At 43.3% G+C, this 23210-nt stretch overlaps 1 protein-coding gene across 1 annotated transcript; it reads left to right on the plus strand.

Moving 5' to 3' along the window:
* Nucleotides 1-22268: 22268 nt before the first annotated feature.
* On the plus strand, nt 22269-23210 carry LOC101039596 (olfactory receptor 2F1-like). The gene has a single exon (XM_074378818.1). It carries the CDS (start codon nt 22269-22271, stop codon nt 23208-23210), a length of 942 nt encoding a protein of 313 aa, XP_074234919.1.

The following is a 23210-nucleotide window of genomic DNA, read 5'->3' on the forward strand; positions in this document are numbered from 1 at the left end:
CTTACCATCACGAGAACAGCAAGGTGAAACCTCCCCCATGGTTCAATTACCTCCATCTGGTCTCGCCCTTGACTTGTGGGGATTGTGGAGATGATGCAGATTTGGAGGATTACAATTCAAGATGAGATTTCGGTGGGGACACAAAATCTAATTATATCACTTGGTCTTGGTGTAAATCAGGCACTAGGATTTTCAACAACTCACCTTAGGTGATTCTAAGGTGTAGTCAAGGCTAAGAGCCACTGCCCTCTAGTCATTACTCCAGTCCTTCACAGTGGAAGAGGTCACCCTCCTTCTGCTTAAATCTAACCCTCCTGCTTGAGTTCCAGATCTCGTCTTCACTGGCCTCCTCAGAGAGCTCATGCATTACTTACTGCTACTATCTCCCAGGTTTAGAACCCAGATATATAAACATATTTAAGGTAGAAAAGTTCCATTTATTCTAATTGCACAGGTTCTTTTTCTTGACATAGCAACTTCCAACAGAGGGGAAGTGACTAGATCACCGAGTTTGCAGTTCCCAGTCAGTGACTGCTTCCTGCAGAAGTTGGGTAACTGGACACGTGTACAATTAAAAGGGGGCTGTGGGGAGGGAACTAGAACACCATTATTCAGAAGGAAAAATGAAAAGGTGAAGTAAATGTGGAAAAAATACTTATTAAACCTTTAATGAAATTTCTTTGCATATAAGACCATTTCTCACATCTAAGCTAAGGCTCACTTAGAGAAGTAATATTTATGTAGCCCTTTTGAGGGTAACATTTCTCCAAGATATTTGAGTTGTAGGTAACAGCTAAGCCTTTATATTAAGCCTATTAATGACTTAAGTCTTTGCCTAGAGCTTATGAAGTACCAATCCCACGTAGTGGAGATTAAGATTTCTATGATCCTCTTGACAAGGGTCAAATGTACCTCCTTCATCTTACAATGGGAGGAGAGGCCTCCTAACCAATACAAGCTCCCTTAATCCAGCAGTCGGTTCCCTCAGCTGCTCCTGGTAGCCTTCTTCCCTGCAGTGTCTGCCTCCTCCCCCAGCTGTGCCTGATTTATGGGTCTTACTGACTCACCATGGAGGTCCGTGTTGTCTCCAGCCTTCAGCTGCTCCTGAAGCAATTGCTGCCTTTTAGGAAATAATCATGAAAATGAATTTAATCCATCCTGTCTCGTTACAATAAAGCACACATCACGAAGAGAAAAGTAAAGTGCTTCACCTGAACGTTGCTGGAGCACAGGGGCATTGAGCCAGGCTACCTGGATCTGGATTCTGATCCCTCAAGTTCCTGACTATGACCTTGGACAAGTTCCTCTAACCTCTCTGGGCCTCTGAGTCTTCAGTGGATAAGCTGGAGTTGACATTAGCACCTGCCTCACAGGGTTGTGATAATCATGGCTAATATGGGAAATGTGCTTAGAACAGTGTCTGGCACTGTTAGCTGTTATTAGTGGGGCATTATTAATGGCAGATATTTTCTGGCAGGTAGGATCAGTGCAGAAGTCCTGGAGCTATTCTAGGCAAAGAAAATCACTAGTTTTATACTGCAGGCCTCTTACCTTGAAAGGACACACCTTGGAAGAAAAATTCATGTATATTTGGTAGGGCTTGGGCAAGGGGCTTGTTGGTTGGAACAGCAGGAAAAGGAGAAAGCAGATTTCCGGTCTACCTTTTCCACCTCTGCTTGTGTAGGTCTTGGACAGGTCTCTCGCCAAGATCTCCTATCTTTGCTGCTGTTGTCCCTGGACAAACTGAGGATTCCGAGGTGGCTGCAATTTTGTTTTGCTGAACGGCCCTCTGGCTCTCTTTCCTGTACATAAGGAAATTTTGAGATGGGAAGAATAATAATGTACTTGGAGAGGCTAAGAACTGGCTTAGAAGTGAAGTTGAGGTTAACAGGGTAGGGCTTAGAAATTAAGTTGAGGTTAACTGGTGAGAATGTTGGTGGCAATTTTAAAACTTACACCCCCTCCCTGTCATTTAAACAGAAAAACCATTTATTAGGGAAAGACCCGCGAAATCTGTAGGAGGGCAATAGAGTTGGGCAAGGATGAAGCCAGGAACCAATGCACACCACACGGTGGGACTGCTCCAGCGAAGACCCCACATTTCTGCTGCTAGTGACCAACTATACATCATGCAGGGGAGTAGGATACCAGCCCCTCAGCCCTGAGAAACTGAGGGCTCTGTCACTTCCTTCTCTCCATAAGATGCCTGCCTCATCACATGACCCTGACCAGAAACAGAATCATCCATGGGGATCTGACTGAGGAAGGCTGAGTTACTGGCAAAGAGTCAGCTTTGCCAGTAATGGGGAAAGGAATTTCAGGACATCAAAGATGTTTGGGTGATTTTTAGGAAGGTTTGCAATGTGGTATGGGAGGAGCCCTCCCTCTCTCACCCCTCAACTTCCACACCAAAATCAAGTACCTGTCATTGCACTGGGACTTAAGGCCCATGAAGGATGCAATTATATCCTGGCTACAAGGCTAGAGAAGGAAGTCTAAGGAGATTCAGTCACAATGTGATTATGTTTGCAAAATATAGGCCCATTTTCAGCTTTACCTCATGTCACTATTAAACTTGAAAGTCATTCATCTTTGGCAAAAGATTTTTCTGCGTGAGTAGTTGAAATTAAAAGCTTCAGCAAAAGTAATTTACCCCCAAATTGTTTAAACCATTTTACCCAGAATGTTCCTGGGAAACTATGTTTTCAAAGAGTACAACATGATATAGTTCATTGTATTTTCCTATAAGGGCAATATGATAGAGGGTTGGTTTTCTGACTAAAAATTACCATTAAATTAATCCTCTATGTGGCCACAAGTACACCAAAATAAAAGATTTATCAGTCTTAGAAATAATTAGAGTAGTCAAATAACACTAATTCTTTAAAATCTGTATAAGCAGCACTATTCTTAATGCAAGAGTCCCAATCACAAAAAGCACATATAGATCCTAAAAATATATAACTTAATGATATTTTAAACTTAACTATTTTTATAATAGACTAGATTTAGTAATCTTTTATAAAATCTAGATTGTTTTTCATAGAAAGAGCTTTAGTATAAATGTTTAGACAGCCTGGATATCTTAAAATTGTTTTTTTTTAAGGACGTTTGAAATAAATATCTTCTTTTTCTTTTTTTTTAGATGGAGTCTCACTCTGTCAACCAAGCTGGAGTGCAGTGGTGCGATCTCAATTCACTGCAACCTCTGCCTCTGGGGTTCAAGTGATCCTCCTGCCTCAGCCTCCCAAGCAGCTGGGACTAAAGCTGTGTGCCAGCACACCTGGCTAATTTTTGTATTTTTAGTAGAGAGCGGTTTTCACCATGTTGGGCAGGCTGATCTGGAACTCCTGACCTCAAGTGATCCACCAGCCTTAGCCTCCTAAAGTGTTGGGATTGCAGGTGTGAGCCACCACATCCAGCCTTCTTCTTCTTTAAACATTTCTTTGATAAGCAGAAGCCTTCCAAATCATTCTACTGATCTTAATGCCACCTCACACTAGTAGAGTGGGATTTTAAACATATGTTTGATGGTGGCTATATTAGTAATGATTATCGTGCTTCTCCCACCAAAACTCGAAAAACTAAAAAACTCTAAAATCTAACCAGTATAATATATAAAGCTTACAGTCAGACTTCTGACTCCATTTAAGAAATACTTGACATTGGCTCCAGTGTGTCCATGTCCACGCTACCTGGTCAGAAGGATGCTTCCTGAACTGGACTCTATCCTCTCCTTTGGGCTTAACCCAGCAGCCCCCTGCAGGCTACAGTCACCTTCCAGGATGCAAGGGAGCACTGAAATTTTCTGCATTTATTGCAAAGCTTGAGGAACAGTTCCAACTAACAGAGCTTCTAAAAAGGTGCTTCCAAAATATCTCTCACAACCTCCCAAGGATGGCACAAAACACTTCAGGTTTGAGGCAGAGAACTGTTGGAACAGTTTGTATTTTGCAAAGAAGGAAAATATAGAATGTTCAGTTTACCAGGCACAACAGGATAGAAGTAAATGTGTGAGGAAATAAAAATTAATCTCTTTCTAGCATTGGCTTGACTAGCACCTTTCTTCTAAAGTCTTCAAAGCATTTCAACATAAAATACCTGCTATTCAGCTGGGTGCAGTGGCTCACGCCTGTAATTCCAACACTTTGGGAAGCCAAGATGAGTGAATCACAAGGTCAGGGGTTCAAGGCCAGCCTGGTCAATATGGTGAAACCCCGTCTCTACTAAAAATACACAAAAAAAATTAGCCAGGCACAGTGGAGGGTGCCTGTAATCCCAGCTACCTGGAGGCCAAGGCAGAAGAATTGCTTGAACCCATGAAGTGGAGGTTGCAGTGAACCAAGATCACGCCACTGCACTCCAGCCTGGGCAACAGAGCAAGACTCTGTCTCAAAAAACAACAACAACAAAAACCCTAAACAACCTACTCTTCATTGAGGGCTTATAATGGACCGGTGTTGAGAAACATTAAGTTTGCCCTGCCCACATGGCTCCTTTGTGGAGCATACCTTTTAGTTTGTAATTAGTGGTAGGTGGTTTACAGCTGCCTACTTGGTATATTCTAGAGTTATGTGTATATGTAGAACACCTGTGTATTAATAAGAATCACCTGTCAAAGAGCAGATAAATATGTGGATGAAGCTCTGCTCAGAGCCTTCAGTCCCAGAGAGCTGTAAGCCCTGTAGGCTCTCAGGCTGTTGGTCCCCAAGACAGATCCACTCTGCTTGGCTGCCTGGGTGTCTGCCTCTCGATACCTTCAGCCCACCTAGGTGGGCGTCTCCCGACTGAGCAGGTTCTTAGTAAGCGGTGCCCAAATGTGGGGACTCGAACCCAGGATGAAGAGTTGCTGGAACAACAAAGAAAGGAGAGGCTAAGCTGAAGGTATCCCGAGTACATTTGGAAAGAATCCCCTGGGCATATTGTGGAGCTTGGAAGGTATCCCAGGAACATTTGAAAAAATCCCCCAGGTGAGCTAGGGAGAGCACAGAGGACCCGGGGGGAGACTCCCAGGGGAGTCAGGGAGAACCTGGGGTTAGGCAGAGAACATTATGGAAAAAAATCTCCCAGGGTAAGCTGGGGATGTGGGGGGCGGTGGAGGGGGGGGGCCTTGGGATTAGCCCAAGGACGTTTGAAAAAATCTCCCAGGATGGCAGCTGGGGGAGTTCGGTCACACTTGGGTAACAGGGAACAAAGATAAAGCAAACATGTGCCTTACTCGGTGTGGTCTGTTTTTGCTTTGGTGTGTTTTGCTCTGGAGCTGTTTCAGACCAACGAGGAGGAAGATGATTCGGGAGAAGATTCAGGAGAGGAGGAGTGTGATAAAGTATGTAAAGAAATCATAGAGAAAAAAGTCAAACGAGGAAAAGGTGTGCCCGTCAGCCCCCTCAGCATCTTGTCCAGGAATGACCAGGTCCTCCTGTTATTTCTACCTCTGCTTCTGTTGGTGTTTGTATTCCTAGGACTATGGTAACCACTTCAGGCATTTGTATTCCTAAAATTAGGGTAACTGGTTTCACCCAAGCCAGAATTCAACAAGTGAGGAAAAAGGGAGGTTTGGAGGCATGGCAATTTCCAGTGGTTGTGTATCCTCAAGATCAGGGGCGAGTACAGGTTGCTTTGGAACCCCTTCCCTTCAGATTGCGGAAAGAGTTTAAGTAGGCCATTAGCCAGCATGGGTTGGAGTCTCCGTTCGTGCTAGGATTAATTTAAAAACTGGCTATTTCTTACTAGCTGATTCCAATAGATCTGATTTTGGGAAATGGGTTGAGGGGTCTTCCTCGGGCTCCAGTCCAAACTGGGCCTATCCAGTACAAGCTATTCCCTCATTCCTATACAGTGCTTGCTCCCCACCACAACTGGGAGCCCAGGAGTAGATTTGTACAGCTCTCAAGGAGAAAGCATTTTACTGGGAGAGCCACCACAAAAAATACCTACAGGAGTTTGTGGCCCTTTACCCCCCAGAACCATGAGCTTACTTCCAGGAAGATGTAGTCTTACTGCTCAAAGAGATAGGATTCATACAGGTATTATTAATGCAGACTTTATAGGGGAAACTCAAATTGTAGTGTCTGCTTCCGTTCCTTGGAGTGCTGAGCCTGGGGAACACATAGCACAGCTTTCAGTTACACAACATGAAAAAATAGGAAAAAGTGAAACTAAAAGAACAAGAGGACTTGGAGGTACAAACAAACGAGACAGAGCAGCATATTGGGTAAATCAAACTACTGGTAAACATCCTACATGTGAAATTATGGTTCAAGGAAAGAAATGTAAAGGATTAGTCGATACTGAAGCAGATGTTTCTATTATCTCATTCCAACATTGGCCACTTTCTTGGCCTGTGAAAAATGCTCAGTTCAATGTGTTTGGAGTAGGGCAGGCCTCTGAAGTGTATCAAAGCAGTCACATTTTAACCTGTGGGGCACGTCAGGGACAGCTTGGAACTATTCAGCCTATTGTGATACAAATCTGTTAATTTATGGGGAGGAGATTTGTTACAGCAATGGGAAGCTCAGGTTTTAATACCTGAACAATCATATAGTTCCCCCAAGCCACCGATTGATGCAGGATTAAGTGTTTTGAGTTTGCCAAGAGGAGGACAGTTAACAACAGCTCAACAACACCTGAATAAACAATCCAAGGAAGAAACTGTAAGGCAATTGATCTGATGGTGATATCCACTTAAAAAGAATTGGGAAAGATGTAATGTAACAATATGGAGGAAAGGAGTTGCTTGTATTTCTGCAGGTCCAAATCAACAACCAGTGTGGGTACCATCCAGATATTTAAAGCCATACTATGAGCCAGATACCAAAAAAGAGACTTCCAGAGGATCCCCCAGTAGCAGAGATGGCAAGCCTAACGTCGTGGGGTGGGGTACTGTTCCCACAAGGGGAACACATCAAACATCACCCCCGACTTGGGGTCAAATTAAAGAAGCTTTCACAAATAGTGGAGGAAAAACCTGAAGAAAACAAGATGGCTCATTATGGTAATCATGATGACGATTATCGCGATTAAAGTGAGTATTTCTGGAGTTGGGATAGAAGCAAAAGAAAGTTTCACACATTGGGCATATATTCTTTCCTTCCTTTAATGATTTCTGGCCTTAGTATTTTCTGTAATAATTTAGGAAATAAAGCAACAATGTTTTGGCCATCAAAACCTGCATGCAAATAAAGAATGATCCTCTAAGTTAAAAACATTAACCTGGAGAGATTTTGTTATGATAGAGGCTGAGGTGCTGCACAAGAATTCCTATGGAATTATTAATTATTGGTCCCCTAAGAGGATACTTAGTATTGATTGCACAGGTCAGTCAGTCCTCTTGTAGTAACACACAATTCAGATGATGGATAAAGAACAATTTAGAACTTATACAGAGAGCAACAACTCTATTGTCTGGAGAAATGGCATTAGTAGGACCACAACCAAAAATAGTATGGCCACAACCAAAAATAGTATGGCCAATGTTAAGAGTTGAATAAAAAGAACTTTGAAAAATACTTAAGGCCCTAAACCAATAAAAGTCTGGGAAGGAAAATACAATAGAGAATCAGACTCTAGTTCTTCATTAGAAATTTACAAGAAATACAGCTCTGAATCTAAAGAGCTTTTAAATCACCCATTATCTTTTGGTGGTAGGAGAGTTATAGATTAACTTTAGTAACTCTAAAAAGTATAATGAGACTTAACATAATCGGGAGAGAATAAAACAGAGTCTGGAAAGGCCTTTTGACAGCAAGCAAGGAGGAGAGACCCGAAAGGCCCCCAATGCCCCTTTTCAGCAGGAAGTGGTTACAGAAGAATGATCTCCGCCCTATTTTCCAAAAGATTTTTGGGTCCCAACTCCTTAAGAAATGTAAGAGTAGGTAATTCGTTTTTCTGGATATAAAAATGCTTTATTAGGCAATGTTGTATACTATAAAAATGCTTCAAAATGCACCAGGAGGAGATATAAAGACCCATGAAAGTGTGTAGTGACACATGGCTATCAGAACATACTACAGAATCCACACTGCTTCCCCTCTTTACCTAGAAAAGGAAGCTTCTAAGTTACCTCCTCAGGAGGTTCCAAGGTGCTTCAGGAAGCTAATAGATTGGCAGCCCTAAAATTGGGATGAAAAACACTTGGATCTATGATTGCTGTTGTGATTGTTATTAATCTGTTTTGTTTTTCTTTGTGTAGTTTGCAAGCATGGATCCAGAAGCCTCTGAGAAATAGCCCACCAGATGGAGCTGTACCTGCTTACCTAGCTTTGTGAAACAAAGAAGGGGGAAGATGTTGAGAAACATTAAGTTTACCCTGCCCCCATGGCTCCTTTGTGGAGGATACCTTTTAGTTTGTAATTAGCAGTAGGCAAGTAACAGCTGCCTACTTGGTATATTCTAAAGTTATGTGTATATGCAGAACACCTGTGTATTAATAAGAATCACCTGTCAAAGAGCAAATAAATATGTGGATAAATCTCTGCCCAGGGCCTTCAGTCCCAGAGAGCTGTAAGCCCCACAGGCTCTCAGGCTGCTCGTCCCCAGGATAGATCCACTCTGCTGGCTATCTGTGTGTCTGCCTCTCAATACCTTCAGCCCGCCTGGGTGGGAGTCTCCCAGTCGAACTGGATCTTGGTAGACTGGACAGACACTGTGCTAAGTGCTCTGCATGATCACCTAATTTAATTTTCACAAAAGCCCATGAATCAGCTATTACCATCCTCTCCATTTTATACCAGAAGAAACGGAGGCAGTAGAGACTTTAACTTGCCCATTGATGTAAATGCACAAGGTGGGAACAAAGATTCAGACTTGCACATTCAGGGTCTAGAACCTATACCTTTAGCCACAAGGCTAGGCTACCTCCAGAGGGATCTTGGTCAGCCAAGTAGAGGAAATGACCTCCACTATAGAGTGCATCTGATACTGAAAAACATTTGGAAATCTTGGGAAAATGTCACAACCAGGATGGAATTCCCAGATCCCAGACCACAAGATCTCAAATCCCCTGCCCCAACACATGAGGAGTCAGCAGCAGTCTAGTGGGGGCCAGGGAAAGGAGGGAGGTGAGGATGTTAGGAAGGTTAGAGAAAGAAGAAGCCAACATTCCGCACTTCAAGCTTTTAGGGTTGTGAGTCAGAAGAAGCTTTATCTTAAAACCAGATTTAGAGTTTCGATTTTACCTTGGACTGGATATTTTTAAGACTGTGATGAGAATGTAATCTCATTGGGGAGTTGGTTTATTGAACAAGGTGAATTCACAAAGTGTAATCAGATAAGAGTTCTTTCTGTGTTCTTTCTCATCATCATACCTCAACACTGAACTGTGGGGATAGTCCTTCCCCTTGCCTAGGGCTAAATCCATAATAAGTAGCATCTGGATCCTCCCAGAAAATCAAAACATTTTCATTCACTTTAAGTCCCCAAAACATTCTCACTGCAGACTTAAAAATACCCAGCCCAAGGTAAAATCAAAATTCTAAACCTCGTTTTAAGATAAAGCTGCTTCTGACTCCCAACCCTAAAAGCTTAAAGTGGGGAATGTTGGCTTCTTCTCTCTTTTCTAACCTTCCTAACTTCCTCACCTCCCTCCTCTCCCTGGCTCCCACTAGGCTGCTTCTGAATCCTCATGTGTTGGAGCAGGGGACAGAAACAGGTAAGAAGCAGAAATGTTCTTGTTGATGGAGAGTGGTGCCATCTGGAAGCACTTGGAGATCAGACTCCAGAGAAAGTCTAGAGAACAAAGCTGGAGGAGCTTTAATCATGAATGAATGCCAGGGCAGCCTGGAATGAGAGTAAGGAAAGAGATTAGAATCTGTTTCCCTTTCCTGCTATGACAAATTGTCACACATTTGTGGCTTAAAACAACATAAATTTATCCTCACAGTTCTAGAAGTCAGAAGTTCAAAATCAGTTTTAATGGGCTAGGGTCAAGGCACTGGCTGGGATTGTTCCTTCTGGCAACTTCAGAGAAAAACTCATTTCCTTGCCTTTTTCAGCTTTTAGTGGCTGCCTACATTCCTGGACTTGTGACCCCTTCCTCACATCACTCTAACTTCTTGCTTCTATCTTCATATCTCCTGGCCTTTGTCGTGGGCTGCCAGTCATCCTGTTCCATTCAGCTCTTTCATGGATATGGCTGACTGGGGCTGTGGATCTATGGGGGCAGGGGAGGAAATGAAGGAATGCAGCCAGGACAGGGCAAGCCACAGCACCAAGTCGGATCATGAGCATTACACATAAGGCATGAGGAATATTTTCCTAAAGCAGCCTGTTTGATTCCTTGTAAAAGGCCCGTCACAGTTTCCCCAGCTTGATATGGGCTTGACCCTAAAGAGGAGATGGAGGGAGGAAGAAAGATCTGATGCTGATGTTCCTGCCTCTCTCTCTTTCTCAGGACCCTTGTGATTATATTGGGCAAACCCGGCTAACCCAGGATAATCTCCCCATCTCAAAACGTTTAACTTGATCATCTCTGCAAAATCCCTTTTGCCATAGAAGATAACAGAAATTGACTTGGGAGATTAGGACAGAAGGTGGACACGTGTGCAGGGTCATTATTCAGCCTATCACCAGGTCCAAAATGTTAGGAAAATATCGAGGCAAATGTTTAGGCGTGGAGGGAGGCCAGAAGGCTCTAGAAATAAAAGTGAGTCAGCTTCCTTAACTCAAGGCCAGGAAGCAAACTGTATCTAAGAAGAGCAGGAAACATGCAGTCAGAAGTCTTTTCTCTGCTCCTTTTGAGTATTAAGAGACGTCATTTTGCTTGATTCGGTCATTGAAAAGATCCTGACCGCAAAAAGACATTGCTTCTGCTTTTGCAAACCTCTGCACAGAATTCCACAATGTCAGAGCATGAGGAGACCTCTGCCTTCTTCCACTGCAACCACGTTTAGAAGACAATGTGAGAGAGAGCATGGTCTAGTAAAAAATGCCCAATATTTGAAATTTGACATCAGGCATATCCCAATTTTCATCTTGACTGGCTCTTTACCAGTGGTCTACCTCTGGCCCAGTCTGTGTCCACCTTGTAGAGTTGTTCTGAATGTGACAGAATAATGTTTTCCTTTCCTCACTCCTGAGACATGACACAGACTCTGTCACCTCTTTAGAGCCAAACCCATATCAGGCTGGGGAAACTGAAAGAAGGGCCTTTCACAAAGAAGCAACCTGCTTTAAAAAAAATATATTCCATGTCAGCTGGGTGCTGTGGCTCAAGCCTGTAATCCCAGCACTTTGGGAGGCTAAGGTGGGCCAATCACCTGAGGTCAGGAGTTCAAAACCAGCCTGGCCAACATGGTGAAACCCCGTGTCTACTAAAAATACAAAAATTAGCCGGGCATAGTGGCAGGTGCCTGTCCCAGTTACTCAGGAGGCTCAGGCAGGAGAATCAAGAGATTGGGAGCGCAACACCAGCCTGACCAACATGGTGAAATCCTGTGTCTACTAAAAATACAAAAATTAGCCAGGCATAGTGGCAGGCGCCTGTAGTCCCAGCTACTCAGGAGGCTGAGGCAGGAGAATCACTTGAATTCAGGAGGCGGAAGCTGCAGTGAGCAGAGATTGCACCACTGCACTCCAGCTTGGCTGACAGAGTAAGACTCCGTCTCAAAAAGAGAAAAAGAAAAATGTGCCTTGTGTTTAGTGCTCAGAATCTGATTACCCTGTAGCTGCTTGGCACTGCTGTGTACCCTGTCCAGGCTGCATTTCATCATCCCATCCCCTGCTCACATAGATCCACAGCTGCACGCCATGAAAGACTGGAATGGAACAGAATGACTGGCAACCCAGGCCAAAGGCCAAGATGAGGCTGAGCACTAAGTCAGGACTGGGATGCTGATGACGCACAGAGATTCAAGAGGGTTAGAAGCCAATGGGGAGAAGAAATCCACAGAGCAATTTCCTTTATGGGCAAGGAGAGAGACAGCCACAGAAAGAAATAAAGGCCCAATTTGTCCACCGGAAGCAGGCAGGACGAGCTCAATAATGAAGAGAAGAGATGCCTAATTCCCTGTCCAAGATGGACACTATATGGAGAATTGTAGGTATAAGGATAACACTTAGAGAAAAATAGACCAATCTACTTTTTTCTTTATTAATTCCAAATTTCTGAAGCCCTGAAGCACCGACATCAAAACCCACAACCTTTGGATTTGAACACTGAGATTTTTATAAACTAGGAAACTCAGGATATGACATAAGGGAAATCCTGCATTCCATAGGGAGTAAAGCCTTCCCTTTCTGACACAGGCTTGGGAAGAAATAAAGGAAGAGAAAATTAACAGAAGCAGGCAATCAAATATATGTGTTCTAACCAGCCCTCCAAGGGATGGAGGCCCTGAGGATGAAGAGGTAGAATGAAAAGGAGAGGCCAAAGGTAGAAATATTTTCCTGGTCCCCATTCAATGCCCTGCCAGGAGACTGTTGTTCAGGGTGACCCAGAAACTCCGAAGATGCTGGGGGACGATAGAAGGGCAGCAGTGAAGGAGGTGCCATGGGAGCCAAGCTGAGCATGTTCCTAGCTCCCTAGAATATGGAATGCATGCCTCGGGTTCCTGTTTGCCTCAAATGGGAGGTGCAGAAACAGAAAGCAGCTGGAAACTCAACCAAAGAACATGCCGAAGGGGATCAGTTTGGTGGAGAAAAGGCAGCCAGATCACTGAGGGCTGCAGAATGGACTTCCCAACCCAGGGCTCCAGAAGAAATCAGTCATGTCTGGGAGGTGGTTTGTGTGTGTTTGGGGGAATAACAGCACTGGAAAACCAGAAGTGGGACCATTTCAACGAGAAGGTGGCCACCAAGCCTTGACAAAGCCAAGACAACAAACAGTCCAGCTGAAGAAGCCAGCACCGGGGCCAGCACGAAGGGAGAGTGATTCTACACAACCATCGAAGCCCTATGAGTCAGTACTATCAGGTTTTTGTCTTATACCAGAAGCTCTGTTGATAAAGAAGACAAAGAAATAAACCACTCTGATAGAAGGTTGAACTTCAAATTAAGTAAACATTTACCTGGAAAGATCATTTTAGGTTAACAGAGACCACTTACACTGTAAAAAACTAAGATTCCTTTCATTGGTATCTTGTTTGCTTTTTGTCTTCTTTCTACAGTAGCTCAGAGAACAGAGACTCCGGAAGGGAAGATGATTATAGAACACAAAGTAGCTATGTTTTCAGGGAACATCAGTGAAGACTATTCAAATTCATTATCCTAGCATATAGACAAGTTGATCTTGAAGTAAAAATTGTTCAGACTTCCTATTTGTACTTGTAATCTATTAAGAAGATGTAACCTGGGCAGAGCACAGGGGCTCAGCTCCCCATTGATTGCCAAAGATGTAACAGGGGACAGGAGCAGAGCTCGGGGGCATCCCGAAGAGGCTTCCAATTCCCCCATCCGATGTGCCCAGCTCCTTGGCCTCTCTTGCCCCAGGAATGGGGGAAGGGGCCCTGGAGGCCCAGTGAGCTTACCACTGGAATAAATATCACAGACCCAAAGAGTTTAGCAGAAAGTGTTTTTTTTTAGGCAGGAAGACAGAAAGAGAGAAGTAGAGAGAGTTCCCACGCTGCCATTGGGAGGGAAATCCAGAGGGGACATCCTCGCAGGTAAGGGGCAGTAGGTTTTAAACCTTGGAGTTATTCCCGCCCCATTCATGTTCTTGTTTAATGAGAGGAGTTTTTTCAAACTTCCGCTGGAGTGATTGATCTTTGACTTTGATACTGAATTGGCTGCTAGGTCCGCAAACTCCCAGAGCTTTTCACAGGCTTTTTGAACAAAGAGGCTCACCTGGAATTTCTACCTAGCCCACACGCGGGAAGGTAAGACAAAGAACTTTACTTCCCAGATGAGGAAGTGGATGGAGAGATGGCACTGGCAAGCTCTTGCCTTTGGAAACACGCCCCTTGTGTACTCAGTTTTCCTTAACACAGTCCCTCAGAAAGACTTCTTTTCTAGAAATGGAATGTACAATGCCCATCCAATGAATACATAATAAGGAAATTATGTAAAGTTTAAATGAGATGATTCTTATAAAGCATTTAGTGTTCATTAAACTTTAGTTACTCATCCCTATCACTACCACTTAAGTGCTTCCCCCTAAGTCATTTATTGGGTATGTACAGAGCAAAGACCAAAGCACAGAAATGCCACATTAAATTTTTCCAGCATGTGGAGACAGGAAGCAGAACCATATTCTAACCCAGTCATGGCAGAGCTAATTCATAATGAGTTGTATCTGAGGCTGTTGGAGATGCTGTCAAGCATCGCAGACATCAGTTCCAGTAAAATGCTTCCCAGAAGGTATCATTTACATTTCACTGGGGAAGGAGGGAGAAATATTAATTCTGGTGAAAATGGAATGGAAAGAGCTGAATGGAAAGGTTAGTAACTGAGAACCAGATATAATGGTTCCCTGGGAGTGAACTAAACTATTGCTAGTAACAGGAAAATCTTTCGGCAAGGAAATATTGGAGTGGGGAAGGAGAGAGTAGGAAAGTGGGTGGTGGTGAGGCAGTTCTAAAGGAGTAAAAGAGGGGAAAGACCCAAGTGAGCAGCAGGCCTGGGCCCACACAGATGTCACAGGAAATTGCTTATGTCCAAGACTGGGGGTCTTTCATTGCCTACTTCAGTGAAACTCCCGGTATAGGTCAATCTCAAAGGAGATGATTCCTCCTGTCTCCTTAAGTCCAGTTTGGAACTCATGATGGAATGACTTTAGTCTCAGACCTTAGAATCTAGAATTTAGAATGAAAGGAAAATGCTGTAATGTACATGCTGAAAAACACAGACTTCTAGAACTTCAGGATCTTTAGATCCAATCCAACCACTTTGTTTTACAAACAAAGAGACAGACCCAGGGAGATTAGGTGACTTGTACAAAGTCATAGAGCTGTTTGTACTAAAGCTGGGAGTAAATCCCACTGTCCTGCCTCTAGTCCAGGGTATTTGCTACTACAGAATATTTCCAGATTTATCTCTGATGGTATAAATAATCCAAAACCTATAGTTACATCTACTTTGCTGAGATGCAACTTTAATTGTATATTTACTCTACCTTGAATGCTCACTTATGTTGCCCAAAGGCTATTTAGTAGTGCCAGGCATTAAGACAGCAAGTTGATTTCCTAATATCACTATCTCAATATGAAACATCTGTGGGAATAAAATTGCTCAGGTGCAACGGCAGGAGACTAAAGGCACAATCTGTCCCAGTATAATAAATAAGTGATTACTTAAATATAGACTGATGACTTATAGAATTGACACCAAATAGATATTAGGTTCAATCACATAATCAATTATAGAATCTTATTACAGCATTATTCTCTATTAATCTTTAGTGTAGGAACATTTTAGTCTTATAGCATAGACATAATCGGGTGAAATATAATTCAGAACTGATGGGACATTGTGAGAAGTGATCAGGAGGTAAGAGTAAATGCCTTGCGGTAATGCCAGCGCCTGGGAACAAGACTTGCAATAACGCCAATGTCTAGGGAGACATCCCGTTGCTTAGCAGGCCAGGAGGGGGAGTTTCCCTCTCACTGGGGAGTTCAGAGAAAACTCTGCTCTGCCGGCTCTTGAGGAAGGTCTGACACTAGCCAGGCCAGCCCACAGACATCCAGGGGTTTAAACACCTCTCTGTGGTGCTGTGCTCCGATGGTCACCATCCTTGTCCACTTTCATGTTCCATGCTCCCACCCAATGTGCCCTTGTGAATTCTTAGAAGCTGTGAGAAGTAAGAATAGAGGAATCCTAAAAGCCTTTGCTCTCTCTGATAAGCGCAGAAAAAGATACTGACATAAGTACCTCCCCTCCTTGCAGTGGCTACCTGAGAGGGAGGAGCCCTCTGTACTGTACCCACGTGACCCTCTGTACTATACCGACTGGCCTCCTGAACTCCACCCACGTGGCCCCACATAGTTTCAGTACGTGATTTGCTTGACCCCTACCAATCATGTCAGATGAGTCACTCTCCGACACTGCCCCCCTGCCTTGTATACAATAAATATCAGGGTGTCTAGGCATTTGGGGCCACTGCTGGACTCCACCCCTTTTTGGTAGCAGCAGTTTCCTGACACCAGCTGAAATCTTCTCTTATCTCTGTGTCCTTGTCTCTTGTTTTTCTACGATCTGTGATCTCTGCACACAAAAGAGCACACACTAGACCCTGCGGGGCTAGACACCGCATATGTCTCTATCAGATATATGAATTTTTAAAATTTCATTTAGATTCATATGAGAGGAAGATACATGTTTATTATAAACATTTAAAAATATGTGTATTCGTTTGTTCTCACATTGCTATAAAGAACTACCTGAGACTGGATAATTTATAAAGAAAAGAGGTTTAATTGACTCACAGTTCCATCCACAGGCTCTACAGGAAGCATGGAGGAGAGGCCTCAGGAAACTTATAGTCATGGTGGAAGGGGAAGGGGAAGTAGGCACGTCTTACACAGCTGGGGCAGGAGAAGGAGAGAGAGTGGGAGGTGCCACACACTTTCAGACAACCGGATCTTGTGATAACTTACTCACTATTGGAAAACAACAAGAGCGAAGTCTGCCCCCACCAGGCTCCTCCTCCAACACTGGGGATTACAATTTGACATGAGATTTGGGCAGGGATACAAATTCAAGCCATATCAATATTGATAAGCCAAAAAATAAGAAAACAAAAATACCTATAATCCTATTACCCAGAGATTAACCCATAGACATTTTATGGTCATCCTGCCTCTTCTTTTTCTACTTTTCAATCTTTATATACATCCAACTGTATATATATTATTTTTCCTACTATATTCTAACCTACTTTGTAAAAAAAAAAAAATCTAGTTACATATTACCTGTAACCTTACTGCTTGGAAAAGTAAGAAGGATGCATTTTTCTTTTTTTTACCAGCAGGGAAACATTTTTATTCGATGAGAGTAGGAGGTAGTGCGGAGGATGGTTCCCAACAGCTCTTTTCCTTTACACTGGAGTCACCTGTGTCCGTTCATATCGAGTCTGCCTTTGAAGTGCATCAGGGGTCCCACCTCTCAGGTGACATTCTCTCTTCTTCTCACCCTTCATGTGCCCTTCGTTTTCTTTCTACTGCTGCTCTCTTTCTTAACCTTTGGCTACAACTCTCAGTCAGAAGTTCTAGCAGTTTCTTCCATCCACAGACTGTGAGGTGAAGAAAGCTCTAGGTCCTTTGAGGTCCTGAGCTTACCTCAGTGGTGGAAGCAGCACAGATAAACCTGAGATTCTTCAGGTCCTGCCCAAAGGGGAAGAGCCTGAAGTTAAACAACAGCTCCCTGATCCATTGTCATTACGATGACAAATCTTCCAGGTAAGTAAACTTTTATCTTGCAATATTGGCCAATTGTTATTAAACAATTTTTAGTGGGTTGCACACTGGTGTCTCTCTTTTTTCTCATGTTCTATTACCATAGAAATGAATAGATAAATATTGGGAATAAAACCTCATCCTGACCCATTGTTTCCTCTGCTCCTTCTAGTAATTCCAGTGAGGAAAGTACAACTGTGTGGGGAACATGGCCAAGAAGTAGAAGATCAGCAGCTTTAGGAAAGCTGCTTAAAAAAACTTCTAGTGATATGAAAATACGCAAAGGAAACCCAACAGAAATGTGATGTGGGAGACCATCAAGAAACCTGCAGAATTATTTTAATGACTGTGAACTTGGGACTTCTCAATGGCTCCCAGCCCATAAATATAATGGTTCTAATGTGCCACACGTCCTCACCACTCTAAAACTAGATGTCGCTGTCACCAAAACTAGGTGTGCGGGAGGAGAGAAGAAGGTGCTTTCATTTTCTTCCTTCAGGAAGGGGACCAGGTTCTAAAATTTCAGTTTCTCTTTCCCTTCCCAATTACTTTCAGTCCCTTCCCACCAGGTCAGAAAAGCAAATGTTTCTGTCTCCTGACTTCTACCAAAAGTCCTCAGTGATGCCACAGCATTGAAGGGCAGTAAAAGATATAAAAGAGTCAGAGAAGAGCTCATTATGCTAGCTACTAGAAGGATAATTAAAAGTTGAAATAAAATGTTTTTAGAATATGTATTCCACAGGGAACTTAGCAGAGAATGGAGCTGTGGTTGTGGAGAAGTAGCTGTGGAAAAGAATGAGCAAGAAACACACCAAGAGTAAGTAATTGCCCTCTGGGGATGCCTAAGTTCTGAAAAGTTACCAGCTAACAAAGTAAAACCTGCATCCCCAAGAAGAGCATGAACAACCGCATCAAGGGCTTTCTAAGAGATGTACATCTCCACACTCAAAATGCCCCGTGCATGAAGTGAGCACTCAGCCTTGGTGAGTCACCCACAAGGAAGGTTACGAGGAGGTGGTGGGAGGATAAAGCCCAAATCCGTGGGAGCAGCTGGGACTGTTTTGTGATCCTCCACTGTATTTTCCTCACTGGTTGTAGTTGGAGGCTATTTGAATTCCTCCGATGACCTAGATGATGCAACACAGTGTTTTCAAGCCACTTCATGGAAGTCCTGGTTCTTGGTCAGTCATCCAGTCAACAGCATAAACTGAAGCACTCAGTATATATAGATATACATTTTTAAAACTAATGAATGGAAGTCAAAAGGGAGAAAGTTCTTTTTGTGGCTTTGAGGCATTTCTATTCTGTTGGTGGTAAGAAGAAATGGAAAAGGGCTGGGATTGGCATAGGAACCAAAGATAGACATAGACCTTCATCTTTTCTTGATAAAGATGATGGTGAATATTCTCAACCATCAGGAAGTATAATTCATATGGAACTAAGGCAAGTTTGGTCCCAGATCTGGTAGAAAACTTGGTGTTAGGGGTCATTCCAATCTAGGAATTATGGGGGACACACTTTGGAAGGAGGCTTATGTATCAATTAGTCCCATTCATTGACACCTCCCCAGTCAGCTAGGTGTGTGATCTGAATCCTTTGAACCAAAACCCACTAACCCATATTGCCTATAGTCCCCTCCCACTAGCTGTGCATGCTTAGAGCAATCAAAGACCAAAAGAACCTATTTTTCCCTTTTATACTGCTTTAAACCACAGATTATGTATATTCGCTTATCACAGATCTTTAGAGCTGTAAGAAATCTTAATGAACCCAATCTAACTTGCTCATTCTGTAGATGAGGAAACTGGGGTAGCAATGGACCCAGTCAATAGATACATAGATGGTTTATTGATACAGCTTGAAGCCCAGACCTCCTTACATAAATCTTAGCATAACTTAAACCACATGTACTTTTTCAAGAGGCAAGGGCACTATTTTTTGTTTTTGTTTTTGTTTTGTTTTGTTTTGTCGTTTGTTTCTACTTTATTATTTGTACAGATCTGCTTAGCTGATCACATAGCCAAACTCTACATCTCCTCTTACCAGATGTCTTCATCAAGCTTCCTCTGAAACCTCCTCTGATAAGGTCATGATGACTCACTCTATTCTCCCTGCAGGCTGAGTTCCTAAGCAGAAGACCAACGATTGATTTGTTATTCCAGCACCTTCTACCAGACCAGGCACTGAGTAGTACTCAGGACATGTTTACCAAGGTGAGAAAATTTGGAAATTATCTGTTCCAAAAAGCTAAGAACAAGGCCATCTATCAATAAAAATAGTTTTTCATCATCTAAAAACATCACCAAAATTTATTGGAATAAAATAGTGCTAAGCTCACACTGTGTGCACAGCATGTACTACCTACCTGTGGAGTACAGGTGAACTCTCCACTTTGATTCTTCACTATATTTAACAGGGTCTCTGTAATTAGGTGGTTTAAGCAATACAATTTATTTCAAGGGGCCTTATGACCCACATTCTGTTAACTTTCTGACCTTTATAGCACATATTCATCTTGTTTCTTGTCTCCATAGCTCTGGGTAGACTTTAACCTCTGTAATTTGGATTTGCTGAGCATAGTAACAGCCACTTACGTTTACTTAGTACTTTAAAAAGCATATTCATATTCATTTGTTCATCTGATCTTACTTAAAATACTGTGCAGTAGACATTATTATTATCCATGCATTTCAAATGAAGAAACTGAGGCTAAGAGAAGTCAAGTAAGTTGCACAGAGCAGACTAATGGAAGAGGCAAACTCAAACCCAGACCCTTTAACTTCTCATTCAAAGCTTTACCCACGCACCACATGTCTTTCTCTACAAGGAAATATGGCTGTTCTGAGCTTCCCATCTAAGGTTCCTCAGATGCCTCCCTTCCTAGACCACAGCTTTTCAGAACTCCTTCCTACCCCTCACTCACAGGCTTGGGGAGAGCTAGATGTGCAGGGTAGCCCTGACCCTTGTTCCAGCTTAGTCTCCAGGTAGATCTGAGACCTGGGCAAATCACCTCACTCCTGTTCCTTTGTTTCCTTGTTTATAAAATGAAAGGAATGAGAAACTTGGCCTCTATATTTCTTGTTATTTTAAATAGTTGTGATTACCTCCTGGAGGAGGTAAAAAAAAAAATCTCATTTTTGAGACCAACTCTGAAGGTGAAGATTCTGTCTATGGTAACAAGCAGCCTACCTATCATAGTAGATCAGCATTGAGTTACTTCTTCTGCTGATACAAGGGAACCAACTCCCTAGGGCAGTACTCAAAACTCCAACCCCTGTCTCTGACCCTAGAATCTGATCTCCAACCTTGCAGACCCAAGGCCAGTTTCTATTCTTAGCAGTTTCTACAGTGACACCTTCTGGCCACTGCCAGGGCAGAACGCAGACAAGATGCCGGCTCCACCCCGGTCCTCTGCTCTCTCCCTCCACCAATGTTTTCAGCCAGAAGAAACAAATTGAATTACGCATTTCAGCTCTCTTGTGTTTTATTCTGTTTCTGCTCTGGTTTTCTTAATGCTGATGGATTGCATTTGTCCTCTGGCTGTAGTGGCTTGCACAAACATGCTCTCATTAGATTCTCAGATTTAACCAAAATCCATCTTTTTAAAATTTATTATTTGATCTTCTGGCACTGCTGATTTTCTAAACACGAATTCCTAACATTGAAAGGCAGAATTTCCTAGGTTGGTTGGAAGAATAGTACCTGATAGGCTCAAAAAAAATTTTTTTTAATTAATTGGTTTACTAATTAGATATGTTTAAGAGCAGGAAATACACCTGGAGATTATATTTGTATTAAGAAAAAGTGATGGCGCTTAATTCTGTTTTTCAAGAGGACCAGTCAGCATGGTAGAAGGGAGATGGCCTGGCGCAACCTTAGCCGACAAGGGAGATTTCACCCTGTTTAAAAAGATTCAGTGGGTTTCCATCACCTTATATTCAGTAGTAATAGATGAGTATCATTGGTTTTCAAATGCTTGCATCACGTTACTTTGTTAATCATTTGTTTAAACATAGAAATAAATGCCTGAAACTCATTCTATAAACTGCATGTTATTAGGGAGTAAGGCGTAACTACTGCGGTAATTTAATTACAAAGCTCCAAATTTAATTAGCCAAATACTAACCTTGTTCTTCTCCTTTATAGCACTTAGCACAATTATACTTAATTAATTATTTGTAATTATTGATGTAATCTCTGTGTCCCTGGATAAATTATAATAACCAAGAATGCAAGGACCCATGCTTCTCTCTTTCTTACTCACAGGCAGGTAACCAATGCCTGGCACAGACCCCGGCACACCAGCAGGGGCTTAGTAGATACTGGTTTCAGGGACTTCAGTTTTATCTGGACTGGTGGGAGAAATGAAAAGGATGTAAGAGGATTCCTGTCTAGACTCGATGGGCCCTAGAAACAGCGTGAAGAGCAGCTCAATCCAGAGTTAAGAAATGAGCTGAGAAACCCCAGGACATCCCTATAGTTCTCAAGGGTCTGATTACAATATTTTACCCACTGCTACCCCTCAGTGAAGAATCCTTCCTTTCTTTCCTATCTTCCACTTTCCTTCCCTCCTTTTCCACTTTTCTATTGTCTTTCCTTCGTTTTTCTTTCTTTCTCTCATCCTATTTTCTCTGTCATTCCTTCTACATTGATAGATCACCTCCTCTACTAACTGTGCTGGGTCCAGGGTGTGAAAGGATGACCAAAACAGTAACTTCATCCTTCAGAATCTCTCAAAATGTGATTTAGTGTCAGAAACCAAATGTTTCTTTCTTCAAGAACTTTGCTTTCCCTCCTAACCACCTAGATTGAAGAAGTGAGGTTCAATGTCCCAATCCCATCTCCAGTCCTAGCCCAGGACTTAACCACGACTTCTAAAGTGAGACCTTAACTTCTCCTTTCCTAACTCTACTTCTTCCCCTGGTAGCCTGACCCATCTGCTCCATGGGAAGGGACAATGTGACCTGGGTGAGTGAGTTCAACCTAATGGGCCTCTCCAGTGACAGGGGGACCCAGGCTGGACTCTTTGTCTTATTTGCGGCCGCCTATCTGCTGACCCTGCTGGGCAATGGGCTCATTCTGCTCCTGATCTGGCTGGATGTGCGACTCCACCTGCCCATGTATTTCTTCCTCTGCAACCTCTCACTCGTGGACATCTGCTATACCTCCAGCGGGGTCCCTCAGATGCTGGTGCACTTCCTCCTGGAGAAGAAGACCATCTCCTTTGCCCGATGTGGGACCCAGCTCTTTTTCTCCTTGGCTCTCGGAGGGACAGAATTTTTGCTGCTGGCCACAATGGCCTATGACCGCTATGTGGCCATCTGTGACCCCCTGTGTTACATAGCAGTGATGAGCCCAAGGCTCTGCGTGGCACTGGCAGCTGTCTCTTGGCTCGTGGGCCTGGCTAATTCTGCTATGGAGACGGCGCTCACCATGCACCTGCCCACCTGTGGGCACAACGTACTAAACCATGTGGCCTGTGAGACACTGGCACTGATCAAGTTGGCCTGTGTGGACATCACCTTCAATCAGGTGGTCATAGTGGCCTCCAGTGTGGTGGTGCTGCTGGTGCCCTGCTGCCTGGTCTCACTCTCCTACACCCACATTGTAGCTGTTGTCCTGCGGATCCACTCCACTCACGGACGCCGCAAGGCCTTCGGGACCTGTGCCTCCCACCTCACTGTGGTCTCCATGTCCTATGGGATGGCCCTCTTTACCTACATGCAGCCTCGCTCCATGGCCTCAGCTGAGCAGGAAAAGCTAGTGGTGCTCTTCTATGCTGTGGTGGCCCCCATGTTGAATCCTCTCATCTACAGTCTGCACAACAAGGATGTGAAGGCAGCTCTGAGTCGAGTTCTGATGAGGAGGTCTGCATTGAAACAGTAG

The sequence above is a fragment of the Saimiri boliviensis genome, chromosome 10 (assembly GCF_048565385.1).
Source record: "Saimiri boliviensis isolate mSaiBol1 chromosome 10, mSaiBol1.pri, whole genome shotgun sequence".
NCBI lineage: Eukaryota > Metazoa > Chordata > Mammalia > Primates > Cebidae > Saimiri > Saimiri boliviensis.